This window comes from Oryza brachyantha, chromosome 11 (genome assembly GCF_000231095.2).
Source record: "Oryza brachyantha chromosome 11, ObraRS2, whole genome shotgun sequence".
Taxonomy (NCBI): domain Eukaryota; kingdom Viridiplantae; phylum Streptophyta; class Magnoliopsida; order Poales; family Poaceae; genus Oryza; species Oryza brachyantha.
The window spans coordinates 10206452-10230820 of record NC_023173.2 but is presented as its reverse complement, the minus strand read 5'-3'; the positions used below and the strand labels follow the sequence as shown (position 1 = coordinate 10230820).

The 24369-nt window shown below is 43.0% G+C and overlaps 1 protein-coding gene across 14 annotated transcripts; it reads left to right on the top strand.

Moving 5' to 3' along the window:
- Positions 1 to 72: 72 nt before the first annotated feature.
- LOC102712023 (sulfated surface glycoprotein 185-like) lies at positions 73 to 23355 on the top strand. 14 transcript variants are annotated; one of them, XR_005812732.1, is made up of 9 exons: positions 3541 to 3903; positions 4181 to 4281; positions 6069 to 6095; positions 6183 to 6240; positions 6895 to 7026; positions 7113 to 7210; positions 7670 to 7739; positions 7816 to 7876; positions 23276 to 23355. XR_005812732.1 is itself a non-coding variant. In XM_040528736.1 (6 exons), the coding sequence occupies exons 1-5, from the start codon at positions 359 to 361 to the stop codon at positions 6982 to 6984; spliced, it is 306 nt and encodes a 101-aa protein (XP_040384670.1). In that variant the 5' UTR covers positions 73 to 358; the 3' UTR covers positions 6985 to 7026; positions 7113 to 7574. The 14 variants fall into 14 exon arrangements, 3 of the variants coding, with proteins under 3 accessions (XP_040384670.1, XP_040384669.1, XP_040384668.1); XR_001551480.2 differs by lacking the exon at positions 23276 to 23355 and adding an exon at positions 17079 to 17486 and having other exon boundaries at positions 7821 to 7876; XR_001551478.2 differs by lacking the exon at positions 23276 to 23355 and adding an exon at positions 17079 to 17486.
- Positions 23356 to 24369: the final 1014 nt, after the last annotated feature.

Here is a 24369-nt window from a genome sequence, read left to right as displayed (position 1 = left end):
CCTCAGCCCAATAGACCATTAACCATTAGCAGCCCAAAATATCGAAACCCTAGATCTCCAGATTCTCTCCCCCCCGGTGCTCTCTCTCTCAGCAACTCTCTATCTCGGCGTGCGGGGGCCAGGCAGGAACGGTCGGCGGCCGGCAACCAGAGGGATCGATGGGGCAGGCGTGCGGCGGCGCACCGCTGGCAGGATCGACGGGCGGCCGGCGGGAGGCTGGCAAGCGTGCGTTGGTAGGCGGCAGCCGGCGGGAGTACGTCGGCAGGCGGGAGTGGCGAGAGGCTGGTGGGCGCGTGGCGTCGGCTGGAGCGGCGAGGGGCTGGCGAGCGTGCAGTAGGTGGCGACCGGCGAGATCGACATGGAGGATGGAGCAGTGGAGGCGTCGACCATCAGGCTTCGTTAGTTCTTTAATTCTTTTCCCCTTTATTGATTTGATTACTTAGATTTTTCTTTCGTTCCTTTCTCACAATTCCCTTTGTCACTATTTGATTACTAATTAGAACTTGGTTTGAATTGTAGACGAAGAGAAATACATCAATTAAATCTTTTGAGTATAATCTCAATGAGTCCAATCCAACCTAAGTAAATGCACAAACATATACTTTTAGCCTTCAATTTGAGCCTTCTCAAATGTATGCTAATTGTGTTTTCTTAAGCTACTTTCATCTCATAACCTTGCTTCTTGTAATTGACAAAATGATTTATCTATTGGTTAATTAGTCCGATGAATTGGTCTTAATTTTGCCTACTGCAACCGCAGCCATGAGCCTTCTCGGTATTTAACGTCATTAGAATTGAAATTTTTTCTGTACCATGGATAGTTTAAATTGATTTTACCAAGTATTTTGGTGTGTGGGGGCATGGCATGGCATGGGTAGTTTCAGGCTTCAGTTTGAGCCCTAGGCTTGGAGAGATCCTGGTTCCGCCACTGTCTGGAGCTGTCTTCACACCTCCACTTTTTTGGTGCTCTGGTACCTCTGGACCTGTCTGCGGAGGACAACCTCTAGCTTTCTTTACCTCTGAACTCCATTACATGTGATATCAGAACTATAGGCCTCATGACTATGGTTTGGACACTGAGCTACTTCTCTATGTACTACAGATTCATAGGACAGTGCTTCATCCCTGGCATCATCTCCAGCATCATCAGCTGGTAAAGTGTTTATATCCAAACCAGCATGATGTAAGCAAGAAACTTAACAAAACTTAAATTGAGCTACAAGATCCATTTCATTACAAAAAGTGAATTTTCTCCAACCGTTCAACTTGTCTTTAAAGGTATGAATATTTTCTTTGCTGCACGAAGCCTTCGGTGCTACATCAACAGATTTATCTCCCAATTCAACCGAGCATGCGGATGGCTTGAGTTCACTGCCTGATTGCATCGTACCATATATTTCCATATAATCTTGCATTTTCATTTGTTTATGTACCATTTTAATCTTGGCGTTTAGTCCAGAAGTACTTAAGCAGATGCTGAGAAATGGAGTAGTGAGGAGGAGGAGGGCTGGCACACTAACCACACGGGAGGAGAAGGGCTAGGACGGGAGGAGGAGGGCCGCGCCCCGCTGGCTGGCGCACGAGCGACGACTGGCTGGCGCAGGGAGAGGATGCCGCGCCACCATGGCTAGCGCACGGGCGAGAGGAGCCCCCCCCGGCTGGCGCACGCGAGAAGAGGCCATGCGCCCCACTGGCGCATGGGCGCACTAGCCGGTGCGTCGGCCTGGCTGCACGACCGCGCCGACTCCGCCGGGTGGCACACGAGAAGGATGACGACGGTTCGGCGGTGGCTTGGGGGCGGCGGCGGTCCGGCGGCGACGGCTAGGGTTTTCACGGGCGCACGGAAGGAGCACGGGAGGGAGTACTGGGGAGGGAGAAGCTAGGCAGGGGCATGGGGAGTAATTTTTCTAGGTGGGTCCCACATGTAAGAGGTTAGTTTCTAACAGAAGGTGTACGGAATGGTATGTACGTAAATGAAAGTTAGCCTCATGGCATAGAGGTGTCTACAAAAGTTTTTGTGCCATACAGGTAAGCATAAACTTTTTTAATGGCATAGGGGTAAAAGACTCTAAAAATCGAGCCCGATTGCAAGAAAACTCTACCACCGTTATAGGATACCGTTATTCTATGAGATAATTACATATCTGACCCCCACTTTAAAGGCTAATTATTGATCTGATGCTACTTTTTCAACTTTGCAAATTTGACCTTCCTTTTCAAAAGCAAACCAGCCGTCTAACCCTGGTTGAGGCATGCCGTTAGGGTTTAGGGTAAATGAATTAAAAAAATAAATTTGAAATATGAATGGACTATTTTGCCCCTCAAGTCATAATTTCTCTCCCTCTCTCAACTCACTGCCTCTCAGATCTGAGAGGAGAGCCTGAGGGAGGACTAAGAGGCGGCGCAGGCCAGAGGGAGGAGCAGCGTCGACCGAGGACGAGGGAGGAGCGGCACCAACACAGCCCGATGGCATCGCCGGGCAGGGGGCGGCTGGGCGCCGGCACATGGGGAGAGACGGCGGTGTGGGGGAGGCAATGCTGGCGGCCGTCGGTCGGCAGTGGGGGAGGCGAGGAGGCGGCGCTGGGGTAGGGGTAGGGATGAGGCGGCGCTAGCGGTGGCCGGCTCGGTCACAACGGGCAGTGAGGGAGGAGGCAGCGCCGGCGATGGCCGGCTGTGGAGGAGGCGGCGGTGAAGATTGATGATGCTTTTGTTAAACTTTGATGGAGTATGTAACTGATGATGCTTTTGTTAGGGTTATTGGACCTTGAATGTGTTGTTGGAGAGTTGTCGTTATGTTGATCCATATGTGGACTTGCATGTGTTGTTGAATCCCTGTTCTTTTGATGTTGGATATGATTGTGTGTTGAAAATGTATAGACCTATGCTTGTGCTTCGTATATGTTGCTCGAAATTAAAATATTACGTTGTTATGCTGTCAAAATTTTGTAAAATTTTGTAAGATCATCTAACAATGATTGTACCTATTACATTCAGCTATTTCAAATCAATAATTTCGAATTTTATTAATTCAAGTTGAAATTATCGAATTTGAAATTATATATATCAAATTAACTTCAAATATATCAAAGAAAATTCAAATTTTGAAGTATATTAAGTTACATGTCAAATTTATTGAATTTAGAATTATATATATCAAACTAACCTCAAATCTATCAGATAAATATCAAATTTCGTATTATATTAATTTAAATTCAAATTTATCAAATTTGAAATTTTATAAATCAAACTAACATCAAATCAAATATAGTTCAAACTTTATTCCAATGTTTCTGAATAAATATTTACATTTATTTTCCTACAAGTTAATATACAATAGGGTCAAAAGAGCAAGGACAAATCAGTAAAGTCGCCCTTCATTTAATGGTGTTAAATGGTCTTCACCGAGCAGGGTCACTCAGCTGCTTCGCGGTTAAATCAGCAAAGCTAAAAATATAGGGTCAAATCCGTAGGTCGCGTTCAAAGTAGGCTCAGATTTGGTGGTATTTAACTTTTTAGCACTCTTAAAAATAACACCTAACATATTTATCACCTGCTGTCTATGACATGTGTGCTTATGACAAATATATTAATACCACACAAAGATAATTGTTCTCCTCCGGTTGCCGCATCCGTCACCGCCCCACGCCCCCGCCTCCTTCACCACCTCCGTCCCCATCGGAAGTCGCCGCCTTCGTCGCTCGGCAGTCCTTCGCCGCCTCCGTTGCTCGGCAGCCGCCTCCGCCTCAGATCCGCATCCGCCTCCATCGCCGCCTCCCCCGCTCGGCAGCCGCCTCGCCCGTCGACTACGCCGTCGCCGCCTCCAACGCCGCCTCGGCCGTTGACTACGCCGTCGCCTCCGTCCCCGCCTCGGCCCGCCTCGACTCGAGCCGCCGGGCGCTCCAGGTCGGTCGCCCCGTAACGCAGGCCATCCCACTCCCTCGCGCGGCTCGCTTCACGTTTGTTTAGATAATATGTGCGCTTCTTCATGCTATTCGCTCTGAATCTGCGCGCTAGCTGTTCATGGTGCTGCTAACATAAAACTTTCTGTTAGATAACTGTAACCAGTTCAGTTTTCTCGAATTCTGATGCATTGAAGGTAGCGTAATATGCTTTACAGTTGTTTGTGGAGTTCGTGTCAATACAATATCTTTTCAGAATTGATAAAGGGTCTTCTACACAGATTCGTGCAGAGTGAGAGTTGCTGTTAGGCTCCGACCAAAGAACTCTGATGACTTAGCACATGGCGCAGATTTCGATAGTTGTGTTGAGTTGCAGCCTGAGGTATGCATCCTATTTTACTCTCTGTAGTTTGCACCTCATTATAATGTAATTAACACCACCACTGTATTAGCTACTTAATTACTTATTCGTTGCTTGATTTAATGTCTGTAGTGTAAGAAGCTGAGGCTAAAGAAAAACAACTGGAATTGTGAATCATATAAATTTGATGAGGTTTTCAGTGAAAACGCTTCGCAAAAACGTATATATGAGGTCGTTGCAAAGCCTGTAGTTGAGTTAAGGCCCTGTTTAGTTTTCAAAAACTTCTCCCAAAAATATCACATCGAATATTTAGACACCTAAATGAAACATTAAATATACATGAACACTAAAACTAATTACACAGTTATGGGGAAAATTGCAAGACGAATCTTTTGAGCCTAATTACAATATGATTAGCCATAAGTGCTACAGTAACCAACATGTGCTAATGACGGATTAATTAGGCTCAAAAGATTCGTCTCGCGGCTTCTAGGCGGAATCTAAAATTTGTTTCTAGGCGGTTTAATACTTCAAATGTGTGACCGTACGCGTTGATGTGACATTTCTCCTAAAAATTTTTGCCAACTAAACGTGGCCTAAGTTGTATATATGACCACCCTTTTATTTTCACATGCAACGTATTGCTAATGATGAGCAATACATTTTCATTGCAAATGCTTTTTTTTTAAAACTGAGCCAGTATTTGCTGGTGTTGTATCGAGTAGAGGAAGAAATGTGAACAAGTTGATCACGCTGTGAAATGAAAAGTGGACAAGCCAGTGGAAACTAAGTCGATATTCTCGCTAGATCTTTAGCTCCGATCCACATGTGATCCATATTCTTATCTGATCGTTGATCTTGCACGCGCCTTGTTGCGTCTGCATCTCCTTGTTGTTGAAAGGATCAACAACAGGAACTTGGGGGGCTATAACCCGGGCATCTTTGCAATAATCATTATTTCTAGGAGCTAAATTTGCCATGTTATTTTGGTAATAAATTGTGATCTGCCATGAACTTCAGAATTGGATATACATTTAGTAATAAATTGCTAGCATCTTAGCATTGGTAGATAGATTCAGCTAAAAAATAATAGATAAATTGAACTTGTCTTGAGAGTAAACCATTTACAAGCAATAGAATGTGAGGAAATGTTAGCATCTTAGCAGGAGAGGTGATAAATTGCTAGCATCTTAACAGGAGAAGTGATGTGTGACTTTCCGACGTATCGAACCTACTACAACTCCTGGTACGCCTCGCGGTGGCCTGGGTACGCGGCGTTCGGCGTTGGGTTCACTCTATTTCTTGAGAAATCATGTCAGCGTTGGCATGTCACCTACTTAATACAAGATCCAAATTGAGCCAAATCATTAGTAGATTTATTTAGTTCAACTCCAATCTTCACGAGGAATAGCCTTGAAAGTTATTCATATCACTGGAACAGCAAGATATTGTTCAGAAGATGTAAAATTTGCCTGTGTGCACACGGGAGCCAGAAAGAATGATGTAGATCAAATGATCATCAGCTCATCATTGGGTTTTAGTGGGTTGATTACTGGTTGCATCTCTCTTATCTTTGAATTCTGTTTTGTTTAGTTTGGGTGTTCGCACAAGGGTCACCGGTCCCAACATCTTGCATTTCAAATTTGCAATAAGCAGAAAACTTGACTAATCTACAGAGTTGTAGATGAGCTTTTTTTAATGTGTGTGGTCATCAGGGATCAAGATGCTATGTGAAGTCACAGCCTCCCTTATGAATTTGAACTCACATTGCTAAAATCTTGCTCACATTTTTTTATTACAATTTTCAGGTGGAGATATATTTGGAACAAAGTAAGGTATGTATTTTTGTTGAGAAAATTTTTAGTGCTTCGATTTATTTTTCTCATATCTAAGGGACCTTCCTGACTTGTCTGACCTCCAAGAACAACCTAGATCAAGGAGGGTAAAACGCAAGGGATTTACATTTCTGGAGCAACAGAGGTAAGAAAAAAAGTACTAAACATGTGTCCTTCCATTTTATTTTCGCTTCTATGTTCTGAAAACAACACACAACATATATCCTTCCAACTTATTTTACATTTTAGGGATCATAACCACTATTGTGAAAAATTCAGATCTTCGAAAACCTTTTTGTAATAAGTTCTTTGAGTTTTTCTTGGAGTACCTTTCAGTAATTAGACACCAGTTTAGTTGTTTTATTGCTTCGAATTAAAAGAGGAAATTGCTAACAGACTATTAAGATATTGCATGTATCCTTTGCTTTCTGCTTGTGAAAAACCTCTGCCACCAAAGTTTGAGTCCTCTTGTGCTCAGCTTTATTGCTCTTCTTCTATATGTCTTAATCCGATCCGAAGTCTCTACATAGTATCTTACTTTTCCTTTCTCATATGGGATGTGCGCAGCCAAGATGTACATTTACTTAACATCTCACATTTTATTTAAGGCATATCTCTTGGGGTGCTCACTGCTCAACAATAACCGAGATGTTTCTAACTAGTTAGGATGCCTTACACATTTTCTGGGACAAACATTTGGTCTGGAACAGCAGCAAATTATGAAGTTGTTTTTAATTTTGTGTTAGACCTCTTGTTGGTTTTATTGCTTCTGAATCTGATGTAACTTTACTTTTTTCAGGTCGATGTTTTCATAAGAAAAATGAATTCCATCCCAGCCTTCACATCTAACCTGACAATGGAATCCTTCAACAAGAGAAGTATCTGTTGAAGACAAAAATTCAGTGGAAATTCATATTGCTGGATTTTGTGGGTATGCTTTCACCGACTCAAGGAAGATGGAAAATATATTCCTTTTGCAAACACTAAGGGCTTGTTTCTTTCTGATACACTTATCAGTTTATCACAGCTTCTGAAGGTAACTGGAGGTCTCCAAATTGATATGCTGTGGCAGCACAGGACCGTGATCAAGCAGGCTCCAAGAATTATTTATCAAGGTTGTCCCACCCTTTCCATAGCCTCGTGTGAATTACGGTTTTATGATTTAAATGATTCATTCAAATGCCAACAACTAAGGAGTACTGCGTGTTAGTAGAGTTGATGGCGAGCTGTCACGTGGATTAATTTTTGTTTTGATTTTTGACAAAAAGTACATATGAATGCAAGCGTTACTTGTACCGTGGCCTGGAGTGAAGCATGAGCTTTGTAAACTTTCTAAACCCTCACACAGGTAGATTTGGGCTATTGTGTTAATTTCCATAATGTTGAAAATAATGTGTATTCTCATTTACAATATTTAGCAGCGAGTAAAGTCCTGTTTTTGCTGAGCTACATAAATATACCACTAAATTCAGAATTGAGCTTAAATGCAGGACTTGAGTTTATATAACAAAACATTAGTTTCATAGGTCGATATAGGCAATGTACTTATTAAGTTTTAGAAGTTTTTTTTTCAGGATTATGGCGTTTTAGTACTAAATTTAGAGCTTAGGTTTCATGACCGATGAATTATTGTCTGCTTTCAAGGTTAGCATCAAAGCATTTCCTCTTATTATTTATAATAGTGTAGAACATTATAATTTACAAATAAATGTATGTGTAGGATAGCTATGAGCTAAGGAGACATTCATTGATACATATGCTGGCATACTAAGGGAATGAGGGTATGGCTAATGCTAAATGATATATTTAATTAAATTATTATATTGTATTAGCCATGGTGTTACTAAATGCTTATGTTTTGATCTTCTGTGTGACAGCAACATGATATTTAACACTATAACATTATATTATTTTCTTGTGTGGATGTATTTTGTTCACATTATAAAAATATTATATTTGGTGGTACTAGGTTAATTACATATATGTTGATCATACATTTGTACTTTACATTATAATATTTGATATATAACTTGGATCGATTTTAAGTCCGGTTGCATTTTATATGATAATAAATTTAACAATTGATATAGTTGATATCGTAGCGTTCGCACAAGCACATTACTAGTCTAACCAAAATGGATAAAATCTATGTTTCTTCACTCAACAATGGGCTAGTCTGATTTCGATCTCAACCACAAAACCATGTACTAAATTCGTCATAAAATATATGTACTTTACATTCATTTAAAAGAGATTAAGCTTGAAAAAGATTATAGTGCCATTTATTAATGAAAAATGGATGAGATTGGGAGGGTTGGTGGGAAATAATGATAAGGATTTTCAATAAGAAGTGATTGATTATATAAAATAGTAACATGAAAAGTGATAGAAATGCTTATATTTTAAGACCGGTGGAGCATATCGTATCCCTTTTAAGTATTGAAACTAATTTATTTTATCTCCTAGGCTGGTTTTGTTTAATGTGCCAGTTGTGTGACAATGATGAAATGTTATCTATTTTTTATAGTTATTTAATGATATAAATGATGAAATTAATACAACAAAGTTAAAAATCTACTCTACAAAGGTAAGATGGTGAACTTTTATAAAGGAAACTTTTCATGAAAAATATATTGTTTAGCAATTTAGGAAACGTGTGCACAAAAACCAAGAAATAATCTACGGATAATCTAAATAAACAAACACAACCATCATGATAAGAGGTTTTGTATGATGTGGCATGTCAACTTAGTACAAATGTGTTCATATATAGTGTTTGTGTGGCATTATACGTGAAAGAATAATAAAAACCATAGGGCCTACATGCCTAACATAAAAAAACAAAAAAAAATCCGTAGGACCCACATGTCACTGCTCCCTCCATTTGTCCACCTTGTCTCACCCTTATCATTTCTATAGCCGATTGATACTATGGAGCTTGTAGCTTGGACCTCTATCGACACGTATCAATACATAGATCAGAACCATTGATGAGACACAAAGAAATGAAGAGGAGAAGAAGCATGCGGGAGTTGTTAAGGGTGTGTTTGCTTACGGTCAAGGCTGGATGGGATATGGCGGTCCAATGTTTTGTTGGATACGGCGATCCAATTTTTCGTTTGGTTAAGCGAATATGACGATCCAGTCTTTTGTTTGGTTGTAGGGATGAAGATGGATTGGGTGACCTAATTTTTTGTTTGGTTGGAGGGACTAGGATGAATTTGTAGGTGTGGTATAATCCCCATCAAATTTTATTAATACACAATACAAATCATAAAATTCCAACAATTTTTACACTACTATCTCCATTATACATACACATAGAAAAAAAAGGAAAAAAAGAAAAAAAGCAGCTGGATCTGGCCGTCGAGGGCTCACCGCCACCGCCGCCGCCCCTGGCCTCCGTCGCTGTCTCTTTCCCCGGGCAAGGACCTCGCGCTTCTCCTCCCCCAGCCGTCGCCGCCTCCTCCCGTCGGCCGCTGCCAGCTTCTCGTCCCCGACCGCCGTCTCGCGCCTCTGCCGCCTCTTGCCTCTCGCCTCCTCCGCCGCCGCCTCCTCTCACCGGCATGTCGTCGTCGCCGGGCACGCGTCGCCGTCCCCGCTGCGCTCGTCGCCTGCGTCGTCGCTCGCCGCTACTCCCTCCTCTCGGCCGCACCACGTCGTCGTCGTCGTCGTCGGGCACACATCGGCGTTGCCGTCGTCGCCATGCTCGTCGCCCATGCCGTCGCTCGCTGCTGCTCCGCTCGCTCGCCCGACTCGCCCGGCCGCCCAAATCCGCCGGATTCATTCATTCGGCATCTGGGGGGGGGGAATATTTCCGTCCGGGCTGCCCTATCCCACTCCCGCCCACCAACCAAACACCTGCAAAAAATAGGCCGCCATGTCCTATCCACCCAGAACCCCCCATCCAAACACACCCTAAGCCTTCCCATGGAGCTCACTAGATCCGAAGCGGAAGATGAGCTCAGGGTCTAGCGAGCTCCCACCTTCCTATTCTTTGGTGGGGTGAAGAGAGTCCAAGAACCACGCCATTGAGGAGTAGCATTTCCACACTGATTTATAATATGATTTGTTCCTAATTTTACTTTGATCTCTTGTCACTGCCCATATACCATAAGCATTGGTCTGCTCCTGTCCCTAGTGCATAAAACTTGCCGCATCTCCTCTTTAGTTTCACCACCCCTTCAGATAAGCCAATCAAGCTAACTAACTACAAAATGGCCCAGTGGAGTTATACGATGTTGCTTCTATACATCTTACATTCACTTTGTGTCTTTGTATCATAATATATTCACCAATGGGATGAGACTCTCACTTTGGATTTTTGAGCACACCACTTCTGTTTATGTCTCAATTACTCAGTGAGCACTACTTGACTGCTATTTACAAATATATGGGAACATCGAATAAACACTTGAAGAAACAATGAGTGACCATGTGCTGTTTGATCATGCGCTTTCATCTTCTCGGCAATTCGACTCATGGGACATCAATTAATTGGTTTATACTATTTACATATGAATTCCACGACTTTTCCACATTGTTGAGCAATGAAATTTCTTAACACTACTCCAAACCTATTGGTGTCTCTTACCTAGTCTGGTGTACGATCATAGGGAAATGCTCGCGGATCCGCTCACGAAAGGCCTACCACCCAACGTGTTCAAGGAACATGTAGCCGGCATGGGTTTATGGGAAGCCTTATGATTCCTGGACTATAGGGCCCAAAAGTAAAGTATCTGTTTCTGAATAGAGATGTGTATTTTGGCTGTGGAATCTATCGGTGATTAACTGAGACGATGAAACATGCTCTGTGTGTAAATCTGTGATGGAATAGAAAAAGCCTAAAAGAAATAGTGAGATCAAGGGGAAGAATGTTAGATTGATCTCCACCTCTTGAGCCCAACGGCCCAAGAGGGACCTTGACCGCGCCCTGATCAGGGGTGCCCAGCCCAATGGCTGGTGAGCCCCCTGTCACCCTGCGCCATATAAAAGGGGGTGAAGGCCGGCATGGCACTAACAACGAGATTCGTCGCCGTCGCTCTCCACCCCACAAAACCCTAGCCGATCAAGGGAGGTGCAGCCAGTGACGCGAAACGCCACCGCCGCGCCTTGACCTCGCCGGAGCTGCCGCGACCATCGCCGTCGCCGTCAGCCCCAAGGTGCAACGAGGACGACGATGGCTGGTTCCTCTTCTTCCTCTGCAAGCGGATCCACCGGTCGGTACCCAAACCCTAATTCCCTTTTGGTACCCGTGTAAATGATGTTCAACCATGCAAATAGAGAAACCCCAACTAGTTCTAGACCTAGATGATCCAGAATAGAATCTTACGATGGTATCAGAGCCTTCCTAGGGTTTAGTTCTGTTTTGGGATTGCAAAGAACAGAGAGAAATCGAGAGGGGATTCGATCCCCAAAAGAAAACCAAAAGAAAAGAAAAGAGACGGAAGGATGGGCGAAACCCTAACCTCCGTCCCACCGCCACTGGTCATCGTCGACGCCACGCGGGAAGCCCTCCATCGCCACTGTTGGGTGTCGTCGTCGCTGTGCGGGAGCTCGCCGCCGCCACCGCCGATGCGCACTGGCGTTTGAGCGCCGATGTCCGGACCGGCGAAAGGGCGATGGATAGGGGAGACAGAAAGGGGCGGACGTCGGCCGGATGCCGCCGGAAGACTGCTCGACGGCGGCGCGGTCACCCGATGGGGAGCGCACGAGGCGGCGAGCTCACCCGACGGGGAGCGCACGCGCCGGCGAGTGGTCGACCGACGGCACCGCCGCACCGCCATCTCCATCGCCGCAGGTCTTCCTCTCTCGCACATGTGGGGGGTGGGTGAGAAACGGTGGGTGGAGAAGAGAAACGAAGGGAACGCGCGACTGGCGCAAGGTTGTCGGAGCCGACGGCCATGGCGCGGCGGCGCAAGGGCTGTCAGCGGCCCTAGATCCGATGGCCGGGGACGGCTGGGGCACTTTTGGCCCAAGAGGGGGAGCGCGGCTAGCGGCTTTCCTGGCCCAGGCCCAGGTTGTGGCCTGGGTGGGGAGGAGGCGCGCGCGCGCGTGAGGAAAGGCCGACGGGCCGAAGCGATTCGTCCGAGAAAAGTTCAATTTCGGTCCCTCAGGGCCGATTTAAAAGAAAAATAGTCTATTTTGTGTCCCTCGAGGCCGTTTTTTAAAAGAAAGAAGACTGTTTTGGGTCTTTATGGGCCAACTAAAATAAAAGAAATTGTATATTTGAATTTGACCCAACGTGATAATTGTTTAGAGAATATTTGATGTTTTTTTCGCTGCAAATAGATAAAATTATTGAATGCTTATTTTGAATTTTTCTAAGCAATTTGAACCAACGTGAAAATTGTTTAGAGGATATTTAATTGTTTTTCGGCTACGAATAGTTTTTACAGAGTATTTAATTGCATTTCTGCTGCAAATAGACTACAATTGATGGAAGTTAGTGTTTCCAAAATTAAATTTCGAACCAACGGGAGAATTTAATTTTAGGAACATTGATTATGTGATGTGATATTTGATTTTGACCAACGTTTTAATCACAATATTACAGTTATGGTTCCATGTGTTATGTCTAATTTTACCCAACGGTAAAATAGACCTAATGCATAATATTTTATTGTTGATTTTTGTTTTCATCAAACATGATTGTTACTCCTTGATGGGTTGCATCAAAGACATTCCGACCCTGAAAGGTGATAACTACCTTGAATGGAAAAGAAAACTTGACCTTGCTTTTATCTTGGGAGAGGTGGACCGGGTATTGACTACCCCATGTCCTATAGAGCATGCTGCACTAGTCAGAGGCGCAGAAGAATAAGATGATGACTAGCAGAAAATAGAGAGGGACCATGCTCCCCTCGTTATGTCATATGACATAACACAAAAGTGGTCCTTAGCCAACAAGAAATGTTTGTGTATGGTAAAGACTGTGATTGAGCCAACCATATTGGGCTCAATCTCAGACTCTGACACCGCCTCAGAGTACCATAAAATAATAAAGAATCAGTTTGCTGGTTCTTCAAAGATTTATGTGACACAACTAATAGAGCAACTTGTGATAGAGAAGTACCGTGGAGGTGGTATAAGAGACCACATCCTAAGGATGAGTGACATGACTTCCAAGTTGAAGCCAATGTTTTGGATAGATACCATTGCCGTTTTGGAGACGGCAAATTTAAAATATGGTGTAATAATGAATGTATTGGTCTTGCTGTGTTGCAAGACGAGCTTTATTTGTTATCTCTATCTAAAAGTGTGAATGTTGTGTCCTCATCGACAACAGAAAATAAGAAAAGAAAGAGAACTCCTAATGTCTCATCGAAATTATGGCACTGTCGTTTAGGCCATATTTCGAGGGGGAGAACTGAGACTAGTTAAGAATGGGATTCTTCCTCCATTGGAGTTCTCAGACTTAGAACAATGCATAGATTGCATTAAAGGCAAATTTGTAAAGAGCATCAAAGACTCGTTCATAATATTCACAGATGATTACTCCCGTTATGGATACATTTATCCAATTAAAGCAAGATCAAAAGCTTTGGATAAATTTAAGATTAAAGTAGTAAAGTCTGACCGTGGAGGAGTACTATGGTCGACACACGTCATATGGGCAAGTCCTGGACCTTTTTTTGCAAGGTTCTTATTAGAAAATAGAATAGTTGCCTAGTATTCTACACCGGACGAATCTCAATAGAATGGGGTAGCTGAAAGGCGTAACCGTACCCTTATGGATATGGTGCGTAGTGTGATGAGCTACTCCACCCTTCCATTGGGTTTATGGATGGAGACGTTAAAACCGCCATTCATATTTTCAACAGAGTTTCAAGCAAATCGGTGCCCAAAACACCGTATGAGCTATGGACAGAACAGTACCCTCGCTAGCTCACCTTCGTGTGTGGGGGAGTCCTGCAGAGGCTAAAGTATTCAACCCAACCATTGGAAAGTTGGACCCCAAGACAACGAGTTGCTATTTTATTGGCTATCCAAAAAGATCAAAGGGTTATCGTTTCTACTGTCCCGATAATTATACAAAGTTTGTAGAAACGAGACACGCTGTCTTCTTGGAAGACGAAAAGATTAGGGGGAGCTCGGTAGTTCGAGAGATTGATCTTGAGGGGAGGCGGGTGTCTGAACCCGCTCCATCGACTCAAGAACCTTTCTTCTCTCTACCTGCTAATGTTGGGCCAACTCCGTCAATTCCGTTTGACGTTACGGTACCACCTCCTGTTGTTACCCCTCCTGTAGCAACAATGAATGAAAATGAGGAACCTATCATACAGGATCCAACAGAAACTAGTGCCACATAAGAGGAGGGGCCTCAACAGCCTCAAACAGATAATGTGCCAGGACAAGAGGCTCCTAGAAGGTCTGAAAGAGTCAGAAGATCGGCTATTCGTGATGACTATGAAGTTTATAATATAGAAGAGTCTCATATGCAGGATGATCCCACCTCATATGAAGAGGCCATGACAAGCGCCCGTTCATCTGAATGGTTGGAAGCCATGAAAGATGAAATGAAATCAATGAAATTAAATGATGTCTGGGATTTAGAACAAATTCCTAAAGGAGCCAAAACAGTAGGCTGTAAATGGGTATACAAAACCAAATATGACTCTAGAGGGAATATAGAAAAGTTTAAGGCGCGACTTGTGTCAAAAGGTTTCACGCAAAGAGAAGGAATTGATTACAACGAGACATTTTCTCCAATCTCTTGTAAAGATTCCTTCAGAATTATAATGGTATTGGTGGCATATTATGATTTGGAATTACATCAGATGGATGTAAAAACGACATTCCTAAATGGTGATTTGGAGGAAAAAGTATATATGGTGCAACCGAAAGGTTTTGTCATAAAAGAAAATGAAAATATGGGATGTCGATTGAAGAGATCGATTTATGGTCTAAAGCAAGCTCTGAGACAATGGTACTTGAAGTTTGATGGGACGATAAAGCAATTTGGGTTCCAAGAGAATATTGAGTACAACTTTATTTACTCAAAGTTTAAGAATGGGAGATCTATTTTCCTAATTCTGTATGTGGATGACATCTTACTAGCTAGTAGTGATGTCAGTCTACTGCAGGAAACAAAGAAATTCCTGTCATCAAATTTTGACATGAAAGACCTCGGTGAGGCTTCATATGTTTTGGGCATAGAGATTCACCGAGATAGATGAAAGTACGCATTGGGACTTTCCCAAAAGACATATATAGAAAAGGTGTTGAAGAAATTCAACATGTCCAACTGTAGTTCTTCACCTGCTCCTATAGTAAAAGGCAAAAAATATGAGGCATCACAGTGTCCCAGAAATCAATATGAGCTCAATGAAATGAAAACAAAGCCTTATGCGTCAGCTGTAGGAAGCCTACAGTACGCGCAAGTGTGCACACGACCTGACTTGGCATTTGTTACTGGGTTACTTGGCAGATTTCAGAGTAATCCAAGCCTAGAGCACTGGAAATTAGTAAAGAAAGTCTTGCGTTATTTGCAAGGAACAAAATGCCTCATGCTGTCTTATAGAAGATCAGAATCGCTCCAGGTAGTGGGGTACTCTGATTCTGACTTTGCAACAGACAACACAAAGTCGACATCGGGATACATGTTTACGCTTGCGGGAGGGGCTATTTCATGGAAAAGCTCCAAATAGACGATCACTGCAGGGTCTACAACGTATGCCGAGTTTATAGCATGCTATGAGGCAACAGGGTAGGTGAACTGGCATAAAAAGTTCATACCCGGTTTAAAGGTGGTTGACAGTATTGAGAAACCACTAAAGTTATACTGCGACAATGAACCCGCAGTAATGTACGCTCACAACAATTAGTCAAGTGGTGCTGCCAAACACATTGACATAAAGTACTATGTTGTGAAACACAAAGTCCGGGATCAAACAATCAGTCTCGAGCACATTAGAATAGATAAAATGCTCGCGGATCCGCTCATGAAAGGCCTACCACCCAACGTGTTCAAGGAACATGTAGCCGGCATGGGTTTATGGGAAGCCTTATGATTCCTGGACTATAGGGCCCAAAAGTAAAGTATCTGTTTCTGAATAGAGATGTGTATTGTGGCTGTGGAATCTATCGGTGATTAACTGAGACGATGAAACATGCTCTATGTGCAAATCTGTGATGGAATAGAAAAAGCCTAAAAGAAATAGTGAGATCAAGGGGAAGAATGTTAGATTGATCTCCACCTCTTGAGCCCAACGGCCCAAGAGTGACCTTGACCGCACCCTGATCGGGGGTGCCCAGCCCAATGGCTGGTGGGCCCCTGTCACCCTGCGCTATATAAAAGGGGTGGAGGCCGGCGTGGCACTAACAACGAGATTCGTCGCCGTTGCTCTCCACCCCACAAAACCCTAGCCGATGAAGGGAGGCGCAGCCAGTGACGGGAAATGCCACCGCCGCGCCTCGACCTCGCTGGAGCTGCCACGACCATCGCCGTTGCCGTCAGCCCCAAGATGCAACGAGGACGACGATGGCTGGTTCCTCTTCTTCCTCTGCAAGCGGATCCACCGGTCGGTACCCAAACCCTAATTCCCTTTTGGTACTCGTGCAAATGATGTTCAACCATGCAAATAGAGAAACCCCAACTAGCTCTAGACCTAGATGATCCAGAATAGAATCTTACATAACAATGTTAGTAACCAACTCAAAATTAAAAATATCAGTGAAGCAGTTTACTGACATTGCAACCCACCTCTGTTTTACTTTTTCTATTGTCAATTCCAGGATGGTATGCATATAGCATCTGAAATTATCATGGGTCTAGTATTTTTCCCAAATTGTTGATTGTTTGACCCAAAAAGAGGAAAAATTCGGCAACAATTTTGTGGTTTGCACCTGCCTGTTACTGATATTAAGATTACCTCTCTTGCATCAGGGACAGTTTTTTTGCTGTATGCGAAACTGGTGCTCAAAATATTGAGATTCTATTGAAAGTCATATACGAGCTCAAAATATCTTTCACTATTTCAGGAAATCATGAGGGATCCACATGTTGCTGCCGATGGATTCACATATGAAGGTGAGGCTATAAGAGACTGGCTTCAAAGGGGGCATAACATATCCCCCATGACCTACCTCACTCACACACCACGAGCTGATTCCTAGCAACGGCCATCGTTTTGCCATTCAAGAATGGCAAATGAAACATAAATTATTACCTTTAATTTAGTTTGTTTTTATCGTGTATCTACAGCTAAGAAAACAGTTTAAATTGTGTATAGTCTAGGGAATAGACTACAACTACTAGTCAAGCTCATATAGGTGTGTTCTTTCAATATTTCTCTACAGGATAGTATCTTCGCTAATTAAAGCCAATAGAACACATTAAGGCATTGCCAACCTGTCTTGTAGCAAGAGAGTACATGCATCTTCACTTAGAGAGGGTTTATTAATTAAGAATACTCTTCTCCAGTTAACTAATGGCTTGTTCTTCCCAGGTCCTAATTCACGGGATCTCCGATCACATAGGTTGGGTTGCTACCATAGATAACTCATATGGGTCTCATACCCATCTCCTTCGATGCAGTGTCTATCACATTCCGTGATAGCCCCTTAGTAAAGGGATCTGCCAGGTTTCTAGCTGTTTGGATGTAATCCAACGTTATAACTCCGGAGTTTCTCAATTTCCTGACAGACTTCAATTGTCTCTTCACATGCCTAGACAATTTCATATTATCCTTAAAACTATTCACCTTAACAATCACAGTTTGATTGTCACAGTTCATTAGGATAGCTGGCACAGGTTTTTCAATAATTGGTAGATCCATTAGGAGATCTCTCAACCATTCTGCCTCAACAGTAGCAGTATCTAGTGCCGTAAGCTCTGCTTCCATGGTTGACCTCGTCAAGATGGTCTGTTTGCAAGACCTCCATGAAATAGCACCACCACCTAGTGTGAAGACATATCCACTAGTGGCTTTGATCTCATCAGCGTCTAAGATTCAATTTGAATCACTATATCTCTCTAGCACCGCGGGATAACCAGAATAGCAAAGTCCCAAGTCCATAGTACCTTTTAGATAGTGCATAACTCGCTCGAGCGCTTGCCAATGATCATCTCTCGGATTAGAGGTAAACCGGCTCAACTTGCTCACAGCAAAAGAGATGCCAGGCCTAGTTGCACTAGCTAGGTACATGAGTGAGCCAATGATTTGAGAATACTCAAATTGATTCCTAGTTTGTTTCTTGTTCTTGCGAAGCAACAGACTAGGGTCATAAGGCGTTGGAGAAGGTTTGCTATCAATATAGCCAAAGCGATTCAAGATCTTCTCCACATAATGAGACCGCGACAGTGTAATCCCATCATCGCCCTTAATTAGCTTAATGTTTAGAATAACATCAGCTTCCCAAATCCTTCATGTCAAAGTTTTGAGAAAAAATGATTTAACCTCTTTAATCACCTCAATGTTTGTCCCAAAGATCAGTATGTCATCAACATATAGACATAAAATAACTCCATCGCCCCCACCATGGCGATAGTATACACACTTATCTGCCTCATTGACTGCGAAGCCTGCAGATGTTAGTGTTATATCAAATTTCTCATGCCACTGCTTAGGAGCTTGTTTCAGACCATACAAAGATTTTAGCAACTTGCACACTTTGCCTTCTTGACCTTTTACTACAAATCCATCAGGCTGATCCATGTAAATTTCCTCATCCAACTCTCCATTGAGGAAAGTTGTCTTAACGTCCATTTGATGAACGAGAAGACCATGTGAGGCAGCCAGAGATAGTAGTACTCGAATTGTGGTCAATCGTGCAACAGGTGAGTAAGTGTCAAAAAAATCTTCGCCTTCTTTCTGAGTATAGCCCTTAGCCACAAGCCGAGCCTTATACTTTTCAATAGTACCATTAGGCCTAAGCTTCTTCTTGAATACCCACTTGCATCCTACGGGTTTGAATACCCAGAAGCACTTCATAGTCGTCAGCCACAGAGTGACCCTAATCTGCCATCTCTTAAAGTGCACACCGGTGAATTTATCCGGCCTCAGTGCATCGGCAAAACCAGCCATCGAAAAATCAGAGTACCTATAATAAGGTTTTTGGATTGTTGAAAGTATAAGCACATAATGATTTAATCTATCGCGTAAATAAATCATGACATTCTAAAGCGAAAGCATTGCAACACATAGATCAACCAACATGTACAGATCTAATCTAAATATGTATGTGAAATAGCTACACACGAATAGATTAAATAGACGCAAAACTAGATTAAACATAATTGACCTGTACTAAAGGTTGTTTTGAAGATGATTGGAAGCAGCACGAACGACTCGCGGCGTAGGATGTTGACGACGGCGCGCCGCGACCGATCGACGGGGAAGACGAGCCGTCGTTGACGAACAGCAAGCAGTCGCGCAGAGCGCTTCCCAAAAACCTTATTCGCCCTCTCCCGGTGCAGGACTTCACGAGGACGATAGTTCCGGAGACCTGTTTTCCCGATCGCTGGTGCACGCCGGCGAAGGGAACGAAGTAGACGACAGTGGTGGCGCAGCACAGAGGAGAGGCAAACCCTAGATTGTTTTTCACGTACATTGCAACGAGATAGCGGTCCGGTATTTATAGGACGTGTGATCAACACGCCTACCACGTCGTAACCGAACCGGATAGGCCGCGCGTAACCTATCCGGACTCTATGCTATCTCACGCAAGAAAGAATCTGATACGATAAGTTTCCAAAAACTGATCACCGGAATTTCCGTTTCACGCAGCAAAACAAAACTGCAAAAGGAAGCCGCATCTGCGCAAGCACGAGGAGCCAATTTTGGCGGACCATTCACGCGCATGTCGTGCGCGCGCGCCACCCGGCCCGTGCCTAAGGCCAGGCGAGGCGAGCGAGCGCACGCGTGTGTTGCTCTATTTCCTTCTTGCTCAAGAGGTGGTACTAACAAGGTGGTACTAAATGTTCTCATGCATGCTTCCATGAGGTGGGCTTTTGTTATTTTTCCTAGGCATTATTCTACACATGGGCCTTAGCCCAATTAATAATTCCAACACAACAAGCGGTCAAAAAACTTCTCTGTTGAAGAAGACAAATTATTAATGTTGGCATGGCTCAATACAACTTTGGATCCAATCGTAGGTGCCCATTGATTGTGTAATTTACTTGTGGAGCTTGTCCTTCAAGTAATCGTGCAAAGAGAGGTGAAAAGTAAAGAACATTAATATTATTATGAGACCCTGGCATACCGAAAAATGCATGCCAAATCCAAAGATCTTCTAAAGCGACGACTTCTGAAACTATAGTGGGCTCACTAAATTTGCCTGAGCACATGCTTTGCCATGGTGATGGGCAATTCTTCCACTTTCAATGGATATAGTCTATGGATCATAACATTTTAGGAAACCTTTATGTTCTTCAAGTGCAAGCAATCTAGTAATATCAGAATTATTCGGATATTGCAAATATTCATCACGAAAAACTTCGATGATAGCCCCACAAACCTCTTGAGGCTCTCAACGGTAGTACTATCTGCAATCTGCAGATATTCATCTTGAGTGCAGCGGTATTCTTTTGCAAAGGATATAGCCCAAGAACACTGGCAGCATTCCTCTTCTACACAAAATAATGATCATGGGCCACCACGGCATCAACTATGTGTAAGAACACACGACGACTCATCCTAAATCTATAAAAAATAACTGAAAATAAATTACTACTATACAATATACTCTAAATAAATGGATTACCGGAACAATTTCATACGTGAATTGTAAACCTCCGTCGAAAAGAAATGGGCCATATGTAGGATTGTCAGAGTAGTTTATGATCAATCTATCATGGCCGGCATGTCGTTCGTGACGAACAACTTGACGACCATGAATAGATCCATGTTGACGTGGAGCGTTTGACTGCTCATCTTCATCTTGCGCTACTATTGCCGTGGCAATGAATAGTTCCTCACCAGATGAGGATGAATCATCGAGTAGAAATTGCCTCAAAATGTAGCTCATTTTTTACGAGCAAGTTGAGGCAGAACCATATCGATGGATGAAGAAGAAAACAGCTCACAAACTTGTATATATAGTGCGTTCAAGCTAGTCTTGGAAATCAAATCTTTGAAAAATAAATGCTCTTGAAAATTAAATATCTCGGAAATCTTCAAAATAAAGCCAGTCAAACTCATGCCGGTGGTCACTGTTGGAATTTACAAGTCTTGGAAATTACCATGGTCAGCAACCGTGGGAAATTACTACGGCAGTCACTGTTGGCATTAATATCTTCTGGGAAATTACTAGTCTTCGAAGTGCTGTTCCGTCCAAATTATGGTGAAACGTTATGGTCAAACGTTGTGGTCTAAATATCGTGTACAGCCCTTCAATCTACATACGTTCAAAAAAATCTAGCCACTATAAAACATAATAGAAATGCATGGTAGTTACATTACCAATAAATATAATAGAGTAGAATATAAATGCTCTAATATGGATGATCTGCTGGAGCTAGCACACGAATATATGGTGGATGAAATTGTTTTGGATGACCATCCAAACAAAGGTATAGATGACCAAATTAAGATGAGCTGCCAGGGATGCTCTTAGGTCATCCAGGATAAATCCATGCAAGCAACCAAACAGGATCAATTGGACTACTCTAGATAGGTTGAGAGCAGCCTGGATCAAAGATACGAACTAGGCTAGGGATGTACGCGCAACCAAACGGGATAAGCTAAAATTTATCAAATTTGATGAAAATTTGCAGTCCAATAGCTTAGCCATCCTGCTGGCGAAACAAGTCCTCCCACTGGTCAAAATTGACCAGTCAAACCAGACTTGCCATATGTGGCCCGTATGGACCCACACAACACCTCTTCCATCTTTCTCCCCCTCCTAGGCTCCCAACACCTCTTCCTTCTCCTCCCTCCAGATCTGTTGCCGCCACCCACACCGTCCGTCTAGTCAGCTGCCCGTCGCCATCCGGTCAGGCCACCGTCATCGTCGTCCATTGAGTCCGGCCAAGCCGCCACCGTCGTCATCCGTGTAAGTCTACATTTGCAGCCAAGCCAGGTCGTCGCCGCTGCCGTCCCTAGAGTCCACCTAGTCGCCGGCCCCCTCCAAGGCCGTCGCCACCGCCCTGCTAGGCTAGTCGCCGCCGCCGCCCTCAAAAGGCCGTCAACAGACCATTGCTCGACTGCCCCTTCTGCCGTTCACCTCTCCCATTCATCTTTGGCAGTAGAGCGAGGTCATCCAGGCAATCCATCATCGCCATTGAATAGTGTTGTCGCTGCCGCCGTCCAAGGTGGACACGACGAGCTAGGAGAGAGAAGGAGAAATAGGAGGAAGAAGACTTCTGAGATTGATATGTGGGGTTTATCTGTCAGATTGGAGAGTTTAATAGCGATGTTGTTAGGGTGAAAGGCAATTTTGATTCTCTATTGTTTTGATAAACTGGCTAAATAGATATTTGAAAAGTGAGATTTGGAGTGATGGTTGGAAATGCTGTAACGTTTAATGGTCCGAGTACGGAATTTTATCTTTGGACCAAAATACGCCACGTGTGGACGATTAGTCGTCCTCCTATACAAGATTAATTTTAAATAGCCATTCTACCCTTGACTATATAATAATCAATTAAAAAATGGAAACCAGGAAACGTACCGAAACAAACTACTGAGCAAACAAAAAGGCCGGCCCAACAATCCGATCAAACAAAAAGGCCGGCCCAACAATAGGAGTATGTGTTTGTTGGCTTGATCGTATTTGAAGAAAGCTTTGCTAGGGCTTCACGCTGGCGGAGGACGGTTGTCAAAGATGTAATTTCGTCGTGCCGCATGGGTGTTGCGCGAGTGTGTTGCGCCGGCGTCACATGGCAACAGCGGAGCCCAAAAAAATACCGATGGACTTCTAATGCCCCAAAAGAAATGACGATTCCGTCCGGTGGTACTCTCGTAAGTGACATGATCACCTGCATTGAGCAGGATGCTTGATTGAAGAAGATATTGCGAGCACTTTCATAGCTATTAGATGGTGTAGATCCAAATTTTAAAAAAAGTAGTATATATGGTAATCGTTCTTTGAACTTTTGTAGCATATAAGCTTGCTGGAGTCAAAATCTTACCTAACTACTAATTTTATATGTTTTAAAATGTTTATTAATATTTTCTAGTATACTTTTGTCCTTTTTATTATCTATACTTATATTATATATTTATTGTGTTTAGGAAAAAAAATTAGTCGGACCACCTATATCCTATATCATATATCCGCCACTGTCACATGTGGCCAATGCCAGTACCGCCGGAAGGATACTTCATCTAGATTTATCTTGGGTATGTTCTGCTCTACTAGGTCAGGCGAAGCGATAACTTTGTGGTAGTTTATAGAAGACGTGGATCAAACCAGGTATGTAAGTTTCCATTTCTTGTTCTGTTGGACTCAGTTTTTTCTTGACTTCCTTTGATGAATTTTGACCACCATAATGTTTAGTAGATTTGTCTAGGAACCAAAGCAGATGCCAGATTGTGAGGTACTACATCTATTTCATACTGTAAGACTTTCTAGCATAACCTAAATTCATCAATCGATGAATGCATATAATTTATACATATGTCTAGATTTATTAGCATCAATATGAATCTAAGCAAGGCCAAAAAGACTTATATTATGAAAAGGAGGGAGTAGCTATTAAATTTCATTTCAATGATCAGTTCATTCTTGATGGGTCAAAAGTTCAGTACATCAATGGGGATAAGGGCTTGTCACATAGAGATGTTGAGAAAATTTCTATTCGAGAACTTGAAGGCCATCTGTTAGATCATGTACCCAACTTTTGAACAGCCTGTTAGAACATACTGTTTACCGCCTAGTAATGCATTGAATAATGGAATGTTGAAATTGAGATGTGGGCCATATGAACATTTGAAAAATCACAAAAGCTCACCTCATGTGATAACCTACAAGGCCCACCTTGCGTATTCTAGAAGAGAAAAACTCCTTACATGGAAGGATGTGCTCCTAGCCACTTGAGGCATAAGTGGTGGAGAGAACAAGAGCAACACAAGGGCCACTCACCTCGTCTAGCACGTACACGACTTGTGCGTAAATGGTCCACCAAAAGACGTGTGGTGTGAAGTCTGGATAAGTTAAGTGCGACTTAACTGTATGTTAATACCAAAATTTGGTAAATTTCCTTATTGGATTCGGATAAGAAAAAGTGCAATCGCTGATAGATATTTTATTCGGAAGAGTTTGAATTTAACAGGGAATCGTGAAGACCAAGGTATGGCAGCATAAATTTATCTATTTAATTAGAGTT

Excerpts from the sequence above, each read along its gene's own strand:
- LOC102712023 (XM_040528735.1), top strand. The coding sequence starts at position 3,560 with ATGACATGTGTGCTTATGACAAATATATTAATACCACACAAAGATAAT. Across the intron at positions 3,904-4,190 it reads CGAGCCGCCGGGCGCTCCAG|AGTGAGAGTTGCTGTTAGGC; the intron begins GTCGGTCGCCCC and ends AGATTCGTGCAG. Across the intron at positions 6,241-6,894 it reads ACATTTCTGGAGCAACAGAG|GTCGATGTTTTCATAAGAAA; the intron begins GTAAGAAAAAAA and ends TACTTTTTTCAG.